General features: G+C 38.7%; 1 protein-coding gene across 2 annotated transcripts in view; it reads left to right on the top strand.

The window, feature by feature from the left end:
* The first annotated feature begins 261 nt into the window (after window positions 1-261).
* The window catches only part of AGGF1 (angiogenic factor with G-patch and FHA domains 1), a 41,075-nt gene continuing 25,247 nt past the window's right edge, over window positions 262-16,089 (top strand). Inside the window, exons 1-5 of one of the 2 annotated variants that reach the window (XM_061158127.1) lie at window positions 262-472; window positions 4,473-4,575; window positions 5,522-5,724; window positions 6,541-6,705; window positions 9,192-9,380. In XM_061158127.1, coding sequence (XP_061014110.1) covers window positions 263-472; window positions 4,473-4,575; window positions 5,522-5,724; window positions 6,541-6,705; window positions 9,192-9,380 — 870 coding nt within the window. In that variant the 5' untranslated portion in view covers window position 262. Of the gene's footprint in view, window positions 473-598; window positions 1,248-4,472; window positions 4,576-5,521; window positions 5,725-6,540; window positions 6,706-9,191; window positions 9,381-16,089 lie in introns of those variants that run through there. The other variant, XM_061158129.1, reaches the window with a different exon arrangement.

The following is a 16,089-nucleotide window of genomic DNA, read 5'->3' as shown; positions in this document are numbered from 1 at the left end:
GGGAGGTTACCCATAAAGTTTTACTGTTTGAAACCCGGCCTGGATTGGCCGTGCCCATTATCCGTTCCCTTGTTTGTCCGCAGTCCCTCTCGGCTACAGGGAACAAGCTTCAGGGCGTCATGGCCAGGGGCCGCCGCGGCCGGGCGGAGCTGAGGCCGCCTTTCGCTGCCCACGCGCTCCCTTGGCTCCCGGGTCCGCCGGCGTCCACCTCGGTCTGAGCGCAGCCCCCTCCGCGCCTACGGGCCGCCTCGCGCCGGACCCCATGGCCTCCGAGGCGCCGCCGCCTCCGTTGTCTCCGTCGCCGCCTCCCTCCCCCGAGCCTGAGCTGGCCCAGCTGAGGCGCAAAGTGGAGACGTTGGAACGCGAGCTGCGGAGCTGCAAGCGACAAGTGCGGGAGATCGAGAAGCTGCTGCATCACACGGAGCGGCTGTACCAGAGCGCCGAGAGCAACAACCAGGAACTCCGCACCCAGGTGCGCCGTCCGGTTCCAGCCCCACGCCCCACCTAGCCCGCGGCGAGGCCTTCCAGGGCTGGGGTCGCCTCGGGAGGGCTCCTTAGCAGGGCCCTGGACTGCTTTAGAGAGTACCTGGAAGAGTTAAAAGTTTTGTGCTATTTTAATTACAAGAACCTTTGGAACAAACAAGAGTTGGGGTACTCGGTTTAGATGAAATGCGTGTGCTGCAGTAGCGGCCGGGCGTGAAGTGAACTTAAGGACCTTGAGTTTTCATTCTCACTTGTAAAATCCCCTTGGCAGTAGGCACATTTATAATATTCCAGATCACTTTTTGAATTTGTAAAACCCCGATTGCAATCAGAGTCCCATTTATCATCGTCTAGAAGAGTGAACTGAAATGGAGCTTTCCAGTTCCAGTTCAGTCGCTCAGTCGTGTCCGACTCTCTACGACCTTGGTTGAGCCTTGAACTGAGCCTTGGTTGCCCATAAAATGAGAATGATGGCACCAACTGATGAAGATTAAGTCAAATTAAGAGTCAATAAACTGTTTCGCCGTTTCGATCGCTATGGATATGTGAGGGGGCTTCCCTGGTGGCTCAGTGGTAAAAGAATCCACCTGCCAATGCAGGAGACGTGAGTAGGGGGGTCCGGGAAATCGTGTGGAGCACGTAATGGCAACCCCCTCCAGTATTCTTGCCTGGGAAATCCCATGGACAGAGGAGCCTTGGGGGCTACATACAGTCCATAGGATCGCAAAGAGTCAGACACGATGGAGCGACTAAACAACAAGAAGGTATTATTAATGTGAGGTGGTTCTGGGCATTTATCTTGAGTTGACTGGTGGAAGTTGGGAAGATAGAACTCTGCTTGTTAAAGACACTAAGCAGCTAACTCTTTCCCATAGAATACAGTAAGGGTAAATATTTAACAAACATCTGCTGCTACCACCAAAGCTGGAACTAGAGTGAAGCTAAGGCACAAAATTTAAGGAGGCACTCACACTTAGGCTCATGAAAGTTTAGGATAGTATCTGAGAATCACTACCCCCTTGAATTTTTAAACAGCATAATTTTCCCAGCTTGATTTTTTTGGGCTATTGCACTCTTTCCCAAGAAGTTATATTTACACGTAATTATTAATTTCAGTTAAACTCTTGACTTTTGACATATATTGGTACATTTCCTAAAACCACATATGTGGGCTGAAAATTAAAGTATCAGACTTTGTTATGCTTTGTCAAATAAGCTATGCAAATAAGTGCTGAGTTGCAGTGACTTTCTGTAGCCATTGTATGGAGTTGTTCATACTATGATGTAGAAAATATGTGTTTGGTTACTCAACAGCTATTTCTTGGACACCTACAGGAGACTACAAATAGGGTTAAAATATTGTGGGGAAAGAGGAGCAAAATTTGATAGCCTTAAGAAAAACCTTATAATTCTAAATTGTGAAAGTACTGCTTGCTACAGGGATTCTAAAAACATTTCAGCTAGTCTTTGAAGAGCCAGCATTTTGGTTATTAGTGTTAACTTGATAGTTGTCTAATATGAAAAATTGAAATGCACAGAAAGCTGTAACGTTCCTAGTGATAGTAATGACTCTTTACTATCTTTCTAGTCAGCCTCCCCCTGGTGTTGGGTGGAGTTTGTTAACTGTCATTGCTAATTACTAGATAGTGGTTTATCTGGAGCAGTAAAAAATTGGCTTGAGAACTGAAGTTGAACTAGCAGGAAAATACATAATGTGTAGGCTTTGGAATCAAAGAAAGTTTGCGCAAATTACTTTATCTCTTTAGATTTCTCATGTTTAAAATGGGTATTAGGACAGCAAGTTTGTAAGGTGGTTGTAAGAATGAATGAGATGTCATCCAAAGTACCAAGTGCAGTGCCTAGAATGTGGCATGTGCTAAATAAATTACCTTCACAGCAATAGTAGTAGTAGCCAGAGCCAGGACTAGGGCAAAGCAATCAGTAGCCTAAGGTGAAAAATTCAACGGGATACTGATTCTCAGGTACTATCCTAAACTTTCATGAGCCAAAGTGTGAGTACCTCCTTAGATTTTGTGCCTTAGGTGCCTTGCTTGCTTCACTCTAGTTCCAGTTTTGGTGATAGCAGCAGATCTGATCATTTATGAAATGCATAGATAATCAGTATATAATCAGTCTTACCGCGTTTCTCTTTTTAACCTCTGTGTTACATGAAAGAAATACATGGAAGCTTGTATTTTAGTTTCATGCTTATAAGAAATATAATCTCACATTGCATTATCAAAAGCAAGGGAATTCCAGAAAAACATCTATTTCTTCTTTATTGACTATGCCAAAGCCTTTGACTTTGTGGATCACAATAAACTGTGGAAAATTCTGAAAAAGATGGGAATGCCAGACCACCTGACCTGCCTCTTGAGAAACCTGTATGCAGGTCAGGAAGCAACAGTTAAAACAGGACATGGACCAACAGACTGGTTCCAAATTGGGAAAGGAGTACATCAAGGCTGTCTATTGTCACCCTGCTTATTTAACTTATATGCAGAGTGCATCATGAGAAATGCTGGGCTGGATAAAGCACAAGCTGGAATCAAGACTGCTGGGAGAAATATCAATAACCTCAGATATGCAGATGACACCACCCTTATGGCAGAAAGTAAAGAACTAAAGAGCCTCTTGATGAAAGTGAAAGAGGAGAGTGAAACAGTTGGTTTAAAGCTCAGCATTCAGAAAACTAAGATCATGGCATCCAGCCCCGTCACTTCATGGCAAATAGATGGGGAAACAGTGGAAACAGTGGCAGACTATTTTTTTGGGCTCCAGAATCACTGCAGATGGTGATTGCAGCCATGAAATTAAAAGATGCTTACTCCTTGGAAGGAAAGTTATGACCAACCTAGATAGCATATTAAAAAGCAGAGACATTACTTTGTCAACAAAGGTTCGTCTGGTCAAGACTATGGTTTTTCCAGTAGTCATGTATGGATGTGAGAGTTGGACTATAAAGAAAGCTAAGCACTGAAGAATTGATGCTTTTGAACTGTGGTATTGGCGAAGACGCCTGAGAGTCCCTTGGACTGCAAGGAGATCCAGCCATACCATCCTCAAGGAGATCATTGGGTGTTCATTGGAAGGACTGATGCTGAAGCTGAAACTCCAATACTTTGGCCCCCTGATGTGAAGAGCTGACTCATTTGAAAAGACTCTGATGCTGGGAAAGATTGAGGGCAGGAGAAGACAGGGACGATAGAGGATGAGATGGTTGGATGGCATCACTGACTCAATGGACGTGGGTTTGGGTGGACTCCGGGAGTTGGTGATGGACAGGGAGGCCTGGCGTGCTGCAGTCCATGGGGTTGCAAAGAGTTGGACCCGACTGAGTGACTGAACTGAATTGAATCTCACACTGAGATCCTGTCTGACTGAAGTTGCTAATAAGGGTGCTGTTATCTGCTGATGGGTGTTATTCACACTCTTGCTCTGACCTTGACCTTCAGTGAGGCACAGGGAGGCCAGATGCCTCTCTGAGGCAGTCACCTCTGTTTCCTTCTGCTCCAGTTGTTTAGGTATAAGATGACTATTTCAAGGAAAAAGTGTGTTAATGTATATGAGTGACATTATTTAAGTGAATAGTTAATTCCAGGTGGAGAACACTGAATGGGACTAGGTAATTTAATTCTCCTCAGGGAGAGCTGCTGACCAGTTAAAATGTTAGTATAAAGGCATTCTTATTTTGTTAGAAATAAAATAAATCTGTTCACAGAGTCTTACTAATTTAGTCAGTCTGATTTTTGGAAGGAATAGTCTGAGGTTTCACAAGAGAGTATAGGAATAAAAACATCTCCCTTTGCAGATGTAAAAGGTGAAAGCCAATTCTAGTATTTTCAGTTTTTCTGAAAGGAAACTAGCTGATACTGGTACTTCTCCAAACTTTTACCAGGAAAAATAATTATTGTAATTTTAGGAGAATAAGGTACTTATTAGTAGATTGCTGTATGGTTTATATTTCCTAAAGCCTTGTTTTCTTTCAGGTAGAAGAGCTCAGTAAAATACTCCATTGTGGGAGAAACGAAGATAATAAGAAGTCTGATGTAGAAGTACAAACAGAGAACCACCCTCCTTGGTCAATCTCAGGTATTCACCTATAGTGAAGCTATCCAAATACTTTTACCTTCAAATCATGCTAATGGGGCTTTTTCTTTAAACTTAAAAAATATATACATCCAGATAAATAGAGCTGTTACAAAGTTGACTTTTCTCTATATGATTTGGTATTTTCGGATGATCTATTTGGTGGGAAAGTAGAACTTATTGTCACTCTTATAAATACCTAGTATTGCTGATGTTTTCAGTGGCACATTCACTGAGTAGTTTTTGCTCTGCTGTAAACCGTCTCCTGTCTTCTTGCCTTACTTGTGACCCGGGGCGTGTGTTTTCTTATTGATGCATTCCACTTAGTATCAATTCGGTGTCAATCTCTTAGGTCCTTCTGAGAGGAGGGTGGGCCTACAACCATGGCCTCATTAATGGCATGTTGTTGTGAGGCAAAAAAACTGAGCACCTGGGTTTTAATAAATAGAAATCACAAGAAATGGTCTTTCCCAATCAGTTTTGTCTTGTTTATTCTGTGCACAGCTTAGCTAAATTACGATATTATGTTTTTTAAAAAGTCAGCACCATGATTGAAATTTGATGGAAAAATGAGCCCTTGACATGTTGTCTTTATTCCATTGTCATTTGATATTCAATGATACTAAGGTATGTGGTTAGATAGTTTTAAGAGTTGCTAATTTTTTTTTGACAGAACACCACCTATCTACCTGTTTTCTTTTTATACTCATGCTATGGAAAATCCATTTTAGTTTGACAGCTCGAGTACTGAAGGTGACATTAGAATCAAAGATATATACTTCTTCAGATTTACTTGCACTATTCATTTTAATCTGTTAAATGTGTATAATTGTAAAAATATGAGTTGCATGCAGTGTGTGCCCTTTTGTGTTTGCTGGCAATGTTTTGGAATTAAGTTCTTTTTATATACACTGTTCTAATATGATATCACTTTTTGTTTTTGCAATAGATTATTACTATCAAACGTACTATAATGAAGTTAATCTTCCAAATAAAACATCTGAACTCTCAGTTCAGGAAGATAAGGATGTTGAAGCTTCTACTTTTAATTCTAAAGACCAGTCACACATAGAAAATGATACTTATGCTGGTACTGATATAACAGAAAATGTTAATTTTGGACAAGAGGACCATTTTGCCTCGAATTCACAGGTAATAGAGTGCTTTACCTGAAACTGTTATTACAGGAACTTGTTCTTTGTTGTTATTATGGAGAAAAATAGAGTTCTTTCTTTTATCACAGCATATGCAACAGTTGTAAACATGCTGTAATTATGTAGTAAATTATACACTTTTTGAGAAACAAAAATTAGAACTTACTCATATGTGTAATTGTTTTCCTACTCTATTGTGTTCCAAAAAAAAGTATGATACACATAAACTAAAACAGAATTTGTCAGTATGTTTTGACTCAACCAAAAAACCTTGAACAACCACAGTACCATGTTCACACCAACTTCTTTTAATGCTTCCTTTATGTCTAATATCATGCCATTGTCGAGTTTCCCAGAATGTTTTATAAATTAGTTTCTACAGTTTGTTTGAATCAGGATCCTGTAAGGTTTATACAGGGCAGCTGCTTAATCTGTGATATATAATTCATAGCTTTCCTCACCCATCTATTTTCTAAAATTGTTTCCCTTTGCACCTGTAACTATTGAAGAATCCTGATCATTCAATCTTAAAGAATATTCAGTCTGTACTTTGTGGATTGCTTCCCATGGTATTAGATACTTATTTTTGAATAATGGTCACTCACTTGTATCTTCAAAACTGGGTCAGATTTGAATTAACTGACATATATTTTTTAAAGGGAATCAAATTGTCCTTGATAGCCATCCCTTTCCATTGCAGAAAGTGAGGTCTTATATTCTAAATAGTTTATAGGTCTATTTATTGTTCCAAATTCTGCTACTTTTTTATGTAAGGATGTTTTTGCCCTATTTGACATGATTGTACCATGTCTAGGAGCCAGCGTCTGCGTTAGCAACAGAGAACACACCCTTAGATGGCTCGTCACTAGCTGAAAGCTTGAGAGCCGCAGCAGAAGCTGCGGTGTCCCAGACTGGCTTTGCTTACGATGAGAACACTGGATTGTATTTTGATCACAGTACTGGATTCTATTACGATTCCGTAAGTATCTCAGACCTTTTCATACCGGATGGTTGTGTTCTTAGCTGTGTAATATGAAGCCTTAGGTTGAATTAAGAAAAGCAGGGAGCTGCGTGTAAAAAGTGTTTGATTCAGAGCGACTTGATAAGAATAAAGATTTATAAAATAGCTTATGATACTGTACTTTTATGTTTATTTAATTAGATGAGTTGTGTTATTATAGATTGCTGTTTTAGAGCGATCTAATAACCTTTACATGTAAAGTAACATACAAAAATGTTAGTGTTCAGTTCAGTCGCTCAGTCCTGTCCAACTCTTTTCGACCCCATGAATCGCAGCACTCCAGGCCTCCCTATCCATCACCAACTCCCGGAGTTTACTCAAACTCATGCCCATCGAGTTGGTGATGCCATCCAGCCATCTCATCCTCTGTCGTCCCCTTCTCCTCCTGCCCCCAATCCCTCCCGTCATCAGGGTCTCTTCCACTGAGTCAGTTGTTCGCATGAGGTGGCCAAAGTACTGGAGCATATTTATTAATAAAAAGAGATGAGAACTGCATTTTGTAAAATGTTTAAGAACTTAACATTTTTTCATAGAATTTATACAGAAGTAACATTGTTAGTCTAGGCTTGGGGGTGAGATTTTTTCTTAATTGTTTCAAATACCTCTATCTTTGTGAATTTGTTTTAGTTCACAAAGGAGTCTTTTTTTAAAAAATTCTTTATGGCATGTTTATTAGTGTTTTATTTTCTGAGGCTTTTAAGCATTCTACTTAAAAAAAAATCAATCTGTTAACAGAACTAGGGAATTAGTGTGGAATCAGAAATACAATGAACCACTAAGACAAAATCAGAAAATAAAATTCTTGATTTATAATGCAGTGTTTTGACTGTTGAAGATCTAGTACTCAGTTGGATTTTTTCAGGTTTTGATGACAGTAACGATGGAACTCAGTATACCCACATTCTTCAACCTCTGTGGTCTACAAATATGATCTAGTCCTCAGGAATTACAGAATGTAGTGAATGCCACAAAGTGGAGCAGATATTCACCATTCCAGTTATAGGAACTGTTATTAACTAATCTAGGGAACATAATGATAAGAGTAAATATTTTAGTTAGGTAATCGATTTCATTAGCTTGTCCGTTTGAACTTGGTATAGTACTTTGTAAATACTTTGTAAAGAGAGGGTTTTCTTTCATAGGAGTATGCCAATTGAAAATGTTAATTAATACCCAGAAAATAAGTGTTTAAACTCTTATTACCAAAGAAAATAATGATTAGTTAATTGGTTTCTAGGAAAATATGCAATTTCCAAGTGTATGACATTAGTCTTTGTCATTCTTCTACCTTCCTTTCTGTAACTTTCCTCCTGACATCTCTTCCGTAAATGCTTAATTACATTCTGCAGGTTGTGTGTCTTTGGAGTAGGGGCTTCATTGTTCTGACATTTTTATTTTGCTAGTTTTCATTTTATTTTAATTAAATAAAATTTTTCTTACATATTTGAAATGTCTGTATTTCGGGCTGAAAGGTAGCAGGTTAAAAAGATTTCAGTTGTAGAAGTTCTGTTATTGCTGGAAATAAAGATTTAAAGCTTTCATTCAGTTTTTTAGCTAAAAGAAAGATAGTGAGAATTATAAATATTTTTTGTAAGAGATTTACAAAATGAATTAGTAAATTGCAATAGTATCAACACTTAGAAAAATAATTCTTTTTCAGGAAGATTTAGTTGCTTAATCTTGGTGTATTGCAAGATGTTTCCAGGTCTGATCTGCATGGATTTATGATGTAAATAAGATATAGACTATTCAATTAAATCTTGGCCAGTATCTGATAAATGCAGATGATTCTATAATTTTATCTTTCTAGTTTTTATCATAATTGACCAAAATTCTATATTGCATGGCTGCTTTACAGTAAGTCTATGTAGTTCTTAGTGTAGAATTGATTAGTGAAGACAATTGTTTGATTTCTTTGTATAGAATGTTATGTTACAGTATTCATGAGCTTAATTTTATTTTCAAATTTTCTCCAGAGTTTTGAATCATGAACAGTAAGAGGAAAATCTTTCTTTTATGACATTGAGAGGAGGGTTTAGGGGTTTATACTACCAAATCATTGCCTTGTAATTATATAGATAATGAGACGAATTGCTTTTATGTGGTCAGCTTTTTCTGATGCATACCTTAGTTTTCATCACTTCTAAAGGTTTCTTGTTGAACCATATGAAGTTGCTATTTCTGTAAGCATGAACATGGTCAAATGTTGGCAATTACATGAGATTTAATTTAATATATGAATGTATTTATTTCCCACACTAGGAGAACTAGAGGAGATATTGAATGGTAAAGTATTTTGAAAATTACAAGCATTTTATTATGTTATCTTTATTTTTTTTTCCAGAAAAAGCTGTAATTCTTTAAAGAAGCACATTCACTAGAAAGTTTAGTTTTCTGCTTTGTGTCATCCTGAATAGAACTCACTGTCCCCTTCCCTTTGAAAGGAGAGCCAGCTATACTATGACCCCTCCACCGGGATCTACTACTACTGTGACGTGGAAAGCGGCCGCTACCAGTTTCATTCTCGAGTGCATCTGCAGCCTTATCAGACTGCCGGCACCAAACACGGTAAAGACAGGAAACTGAAGAAGAGAAGGAAGGATCCAGACTCTTCTGCAGCAAGTGAAGAAAAGGTAATGTCATCATAATTTTTAAAACTTACACAGTGGTGCTATGGTTAAGCCAATTTTTTTTTTTACATTCTACTTTATTTACTTGGCTGCTCTGGGTCTTTTTGTGGTTTTGTGCAGGCTCTTTATCACGGTGTGTGGGCTTCTCTGATTGTAGTGCCCAGGCTTAGCTGGCCGGCAACATATGGGATCTTAGTTCCTCCAGCAGGGATAGAACCCGTGTCCCCTGCTTTGGAAGCTGAATTCCTAACCACTAGACCACCAGGAAAGTCCCAAAAATTTTTGATGAAACTGAAAATCATTTAGTAACTCTGCTTTTTTAAAAAAATTTAATTAGACTATATTTGCTCTACAGTGTTGTGTTAGCTTCTGGTGTACAGCCAAGTCATTCAGCCACAAATGTGCGTGTCTCCTCTGCCTTGGATTTCCTTCCCGTTTAGGTCACCACAGAGCACTGAGTAGGGTTCCCTGTGTGATAACAGTTGGTTCTATACAGATTAATTATCTATTTTATACATAGTAGTATGTATATGACTTCCTGGTGGTGCAATGGGAAGCACTCTACCTGCCAATGCTAGAGACACAGGAGACGCAAATTCAGTCCCTGGTTCGAGAAGATCCCCTGGCGTAGGAAACGGTAACCCACCCCAGTATTCTAGCCTGGAGAATCCCATGGGCAGAGAAACCTGGTGGGCTACAGTCCACGGGGTCACAAAGAGTCGGACACGACCGAGCACCTGAGCACACACATACAGTGTGTACATTCCAGTCCCAGTCTCCCTGTCCACCCTACCCAGTAAGTCTGCATTTTAAATATAGCCTTTAATTGGAATATTATATCATTATAATATTATTATAATAACAAGATACCAGAATCTTATCAATCAAGAAACTTTTACAGGGGGCAAACATGGACTTTTTTATTTTTTTTTAACAAATTCTCAGTTACTAGAAGTAGAAAAAAATTTTTTTCTTCTTTTCAGCCTGAAATAAGCCTTCTTTTATAGACCACTGAAAAAAATTTTTAACGTTTGGAGCAGGTAGATATAGGGCAGATGAAGTACTCTTGTGTTCTGTAATTTGGAAGAGGACCATTCAGAGCATCTGTTGATGAGCTAATGTCAGTGTACAACTCACAACAGAAGAAAAACAGTTTATAAGCAGCTGTGGGTAAAAGTTCAGCATTCTTAGTTATGTTGAGCAGTTACTTATGTTAGGAAACTTAAGGAAAAAGTCCACTGCTAGCAAATATAGGATATATGTATATTTATTAGTTTAAATTGGTATCTTTTGGGAAAATAGGTTGCTTGCTTGCATGTGTGCTCAGTCATGTCCGGCTCTTTGTGACCCATGTCTGTTTCTATTTTGTAAGTAAGTTTATTTGTGATTTAGATTCCATGTATAGGTGATTTATAGAATACTTGTCTTTTTCTGATCTTCTTCATTTAGGATGATGATCTCTAGTTGTATCCACGTTGCTGCAAATGGCGTGATCCTTTTTTATGGCTGAGTAGTAGTCTGTTGTGTATATACCACCTCTTTATCAGTTGATCTGTCTGTGAACTTTTAGATTGCTTCTGTGTCTTGGCTGTTATAAACAGTGCTGCTGTGAATATTGGTGTCCGTGTGTCTTTGAATTCATTTTCTCTGGGTATCTGCCCAGGAGTAGGATTGATGGACCACAGTGGAACTCTCTGTGTGCGTGCTCAGTCTTGTGCACATACTCCATCGTGTCCCACTCTCTGCAACCCCGTGGCCTGCGGCCCACCAGGCTCCTCTGTCCATGGGATTCCCCAGGCAGGAATGCTGGAGTGGGTTGCCAGTTCCTTCTCTAGGGGATCTTCCCAACCCAGGGATCCAGCCCATGTCTCCTACATTAGCAAGTGGATTCTTGACCACTGAGCCACCTTGGCAGCCCAGTGTAACTCTATTTTTAGCATTTTAAGGAACTTCAATACTATTTTCTATAGTGGCTGCACAATTTATATTCCCATCAACAGTATAAGAGGGTTCTCTTTTCTCCACATCATCTCCAGCATTTATTATTTGTAGACTTTTTAATCATGGCCATTCTGAACAGTGTAGGATATTACTTCATTGTAGTTTTGATTTGCATTTCTCTAATAATTAGCAAAGAAGCATCTTTTCATGGACCTTTTGGCTATCAGTATGTTTTCTTTGGAGAAATGTCTGTTTAGGTCTTCTGCCCAGTTTTTTGACTGTGTTATTTGTTTTTCTTTTCTCACGGAGTTGTATGAGCTGTTTATGTATTTTGGAAATTGTCATTAGTCACATCGTTTGTGAAGATTTTCTCCCAGTCTGTAGGTTGTCTTTTTGTTCATTTATAGTTCAGTTTGCTGTGCAAAAGCATGTAAGTTTGATTAGATCCCCTTTGTTTATATTTCTGTTGCTTTGAAACACTGACATATGAAAACATTGCTACTATTTATGTCAAAGAATATTTTATCTATGTTCTCTTCTAAGAGTTTTGTGGTATCATGTCTTAATATTTAAGTCTTTAAGGCCATTGTGAGTTTATTTTTGGGTAGGCTATGAGGGAATGTTCTAACTCTACTGATTTTTATATGTGGCTGTCAGCTTTCCCAACATCAATTGCTAAAGAGACTGCCTTTTCTCCATTGTATATTCTTTCCTCCTCTGTTACATTTAAGTCTTTAATCTATTTTGAGTTTATTTTTGTGTATGGTGTGAGAAAATGGTCCAGTTTCACTTTTTTGCATTTAGCTGTTTAGTTTTTCCAACACCATTTACTGAAGAGGCAGACTTTTCCCGTTGTATATTCTTGCCTCCCTTGTCATAGATTAGTTGCCCGTATAAATGTGAGTGGTTTCTGGGTTCTATTCTGTTACATTGATCTGTGTGTCTTCCTTTGTGCTGGTACCATACTGTTGGTTATTGTAGCTTTGTGGTATAGTTTGAAATTAGAGTGCAAGGTACCTCCAGCTTTGTTCTTCTTTCTTAAGATTGTTTTGGCTATTTGGGTTCTTTTTTTGTTTCCCTGCAAATTACAGAATTTTTCTAATTCTATGAAAAACACCATTGGAATTTGATAGGGACTGCATTAAGGGATAGGGACTGCTTTGGATATAGTATATCCATTTTAACAGTATTAATTCCCCTAATCCATGAGCACAGTGTATCTTTCCCTTTCTTTCACCAATATCTTAAGAGTTTTCAGAGCATGAGTCTGTTACCTCTTTGGTTTGATTTATTCCTAGGTATTTCATTCTTTTTATGCAATTATAAATGTGATTGTTTCCTTAATTTCTCTTGTAGTTTGTTGTTAAGTATATAAAAATACAGCAGGTTTCTGTATTTTTGTATATTTGTTTTTTGGAGCTTGACTGAATTCATATTAGTTCTCATAGTCTTTGGTAATCTCTTTAGGATTTCTATTTATTGTATCATGTCACCTGCAAACAGTGACAGTTTAACTTCTTTTCTAGTTTGGATTCCTTTTCTTTCTTTTTCTTGCCTGTTTTCTGTGGCGAGGGCTTCCAGTCTTGAGTTGAATAAATGTGGCAAGTGTGACACCTGTCTTGTGCCTGGTCTTAGAGAAAATGCTTCAGCTTTTCACCTTTGAGTATGATGTGGATATGGGTTTGTCATGTGTATGTGTGTGTGCTAAGTAGTTTCAGTCGTGTCTGCCTCTTTGTGACCCCATGGACTACAGCCCACCAGGCTCCTCTGTCCATGGGATCCTCAGGCAGGAATACTGGAGTGGGTTGCCATGCCCTCCTCCAGGGTGGGCTTGTTATATATGACCTTTATTATGTTGAAGTATGTTTCCTTTGTATCTACTTTGTTTAGTTTATCATAAGTTGATGTTGAATTTTGTCAAAACCTCTTTCTGTATCTGTTGAGATATTTATATGATTTTTATTCTTCAGTGTGTTAGTGTGGTGTATCATGTTGATTGATTTGTGGGTATTGAACTATCCTTGCATTCCTGGGATAAATCACATTTGATCATGGTGTATGGTCTTTTAATGTACTGTTGGATTTGGTTTGCTAGTATTTTTACATCTGTGTTCATCAGTGATATTGGACTGAAATTTTATTTTATTTGTGGTGTGTTTGGTTTTCGTGCCAGGCTGATGCTGGCCTTATAGAATGAGTTCAAAATGTTCCTTCCCCTTTAACTTCTCAGAATAGTTTAAGAAAGACAGGTTTGTTAGTTCAGTAGTTCAGTTCAGCTCAGTCGTGTCTGACTCTTTGCGACCCCATGGACTGCAGCATCCCGAGCTTCCCTGTCCACCACCAACTCACCGAGCCTGCTGAAGCTTATGTCCATCAAGTCGGTGATGCCATCCAACCATCTCATCCTCTGTCATCCCCGTCTCCTCCCGCCTTTGGTCTTTCCCAGCCTCAGGGTCTTTTCCAGTGAGTCAGTTCTTCACATCAGGTGGCTAAAGTATTGGAGTTTCAGCTTCAGCATCAGTCCTTCCAGTGAATATTCAGGATTGATTTCCTTTAGGATGGACTGGTTGGATTTCCTTGCAGCCCAAGGGACTCTCAAGAGTCTTCTCCAGCACCACAGTTCAAAAGCATCAATTCTTCAGCGTTCAACCTTCTTTGTGGTCCAACTCTCAAATTCATATATGACTACTGGAAAAACCATATCTTTGACTAGATGGACCTTTGTCAGCAAAGTAATGTCTCTGCTTTTTAATATGCTGTCTAGATTGGTCATAGCTTTTCTTCCAAGGAACCAGCATCTTTTAATTTCACAACTGCAGTCACCATCTGCAGTGATTTTGGAGCCCTCAAAAATAAAGTCTGTCACTGTTTCCATTGTTTGCCCATCTATTTGCCATGAAGTGGTGGGACCAGATGCCATGATCTTCGTTTTTTGCATGTTGAGTTTTAAGCCAGCTTTTTCACTCTCGTCTTTTTCACTTTCATCAAGAGGCTTCTCAGTTCCTCTTCACTTTCTGCCATGAGGGTGGTGTCATCTGCATATCTGAGGTTATTGATAATTCTCCCGGCAGTCTTAATTCCAGCTTGTGCTTTATCCAGCCCGGCATTTCTCATGATGTACTCATTACATGTAAGTTAAATAAGTAGGGTGACAATATACAGCCTTGACGTACTCCTTTCCCAACTTGGAACCAGTCCGTTGTTCCATGTCTGGTTTTAACTGTTGCTTCTTGACCTGCATACAGATTTCTCAGGAGGCAGGTTAGGTGGTCTGGTGTTCCCATTTCTTTAAGGGTTTTCCACAGTTTGTCATGATCCACATAGTCAAAGGCTTTGGTGTAGTCAGTAAAGCAGAAGTATGTTTTTCTGGAACTCTCTTGCTTTTTGGGTGATCCAACGGATGTTGGCAATTTGATCTCCCTTTGCTGTGCCTTTTCTAAATCCAGCTTGAACATCTGGAAGTTCTCAGTTCACGTACCGTTGAAGCCTGGCTTGGAGAATTTTGAGCATTACTTTGCTAGTTTGTGAGAAGAGTGCAGTTGTGTGGTAGTTTGAGCATTCTTTGGCATTGCCTTTCTTAGGGATTGGAATGAAAACTGACCTTTTCCAGTCCTGTGGCCACTGCTGAGTTTTCCGAATTTGCTCGCACATGGAGTGCAGCACTTGCACAGCCTCATCTTTTATGTTTGTTAACTATTCTCTCAGTGTTTGGTAGAATTCACTTGTGAGGTCATCTGGTCCTGGATTTTTATTATTTATGAGTTTTTTGATTATTGAATCATTTTCATTTCTGGTAAATGGTTCATTGATATTTTTTATATTATCCTGATTCAGTCTTGGGAGACTGTGTTTTTCAGGATTTATCCATTTTTTTCTGAGTTGTCCATTTTATTGGCATATAGTTGTTCATAGTAAACTCTTACTCTTTATTTCTGCAATATCAATTATAACTTCTCTTTGATTTCTGATTTTATTTATTTGGGTCCTCTTTGATGATGAGTCTGTCTAAAAGCTTAACAATTTTGTTTATTTTTTCAAAGAACCAGCTTAGTTTCACTGATCTTTTTTCTTTTTTTAGGCTCTGTATCCTTTCTTTCTTCTTTCTTCCTTCTTTTTTTCTTTTTGTCTGTACCTTGCAGCTTGCAGTATCTGAGTTCCCCAACCAAGATTAAACCTGTGCCCCTCTGCAGTGAAAGCAAGGAGTCCTAACCACTGGACCTCCCAGGAATTTCTTGTATCATTTATTTCTGTTCTGACCTTTATTGTTTCTTCTCTTAACTTTGGATTTTTTCCTTCTTTTTCTGGATCCTTCAGCTGTAAGGTTAGATTGTGGTTTTTTTGGAATTTTTTTTATTCTGAGTTAGGTTTGTATTGCTCTTAACTTCTTAGAACTGCTTTTGCCTCATCCCATGGATTTTAGATAATTATATTAACATTTTCATTTGTCTCCAGTTATTTTTTCAGATCTCCTTTTTGAGTTCATTAGTGACCAGTTGCTTGTGAAGTAGCTTGTTGTTTAGACTCTTATGTGTTTTTTGCAGTTTATTTCTTATAGTGGGTTTCTAGTCTTTCACTGTTGTGATTGGAAAAGCTGCCTAATAATTCAGTCTTAAATTTCTTTATTTGAAATTGAAGTATAATTGATTTACAGGGTTGTGCTAATTTCTGCTGTACAGAAAAGTGACTCAGTTACACACACATATATATTCTTTTTTTAAAATATTCTTTTCCATAGTGGTTTATCCCAGGAGACTAGATGTAGTTCCCTGTG

Source organism: Dama dama, chromosome 12 (genome assembly GCF_033118175.1).
Source record: "Dama dama isolate Ldn47 chromosome 12, ASM3311817v1, whole genome shotgun sequence".
NCBI lineage: Eukaryota > Metazoa > Chordata > Mammalia > Artiodactyla > Cervidae > Dama > Dama dama.
The sequence above is the reverse complement of the archived record's forward strand: the minus strand, read 5'-3'. Positions and strand labels throughout refer to the sequence as shown.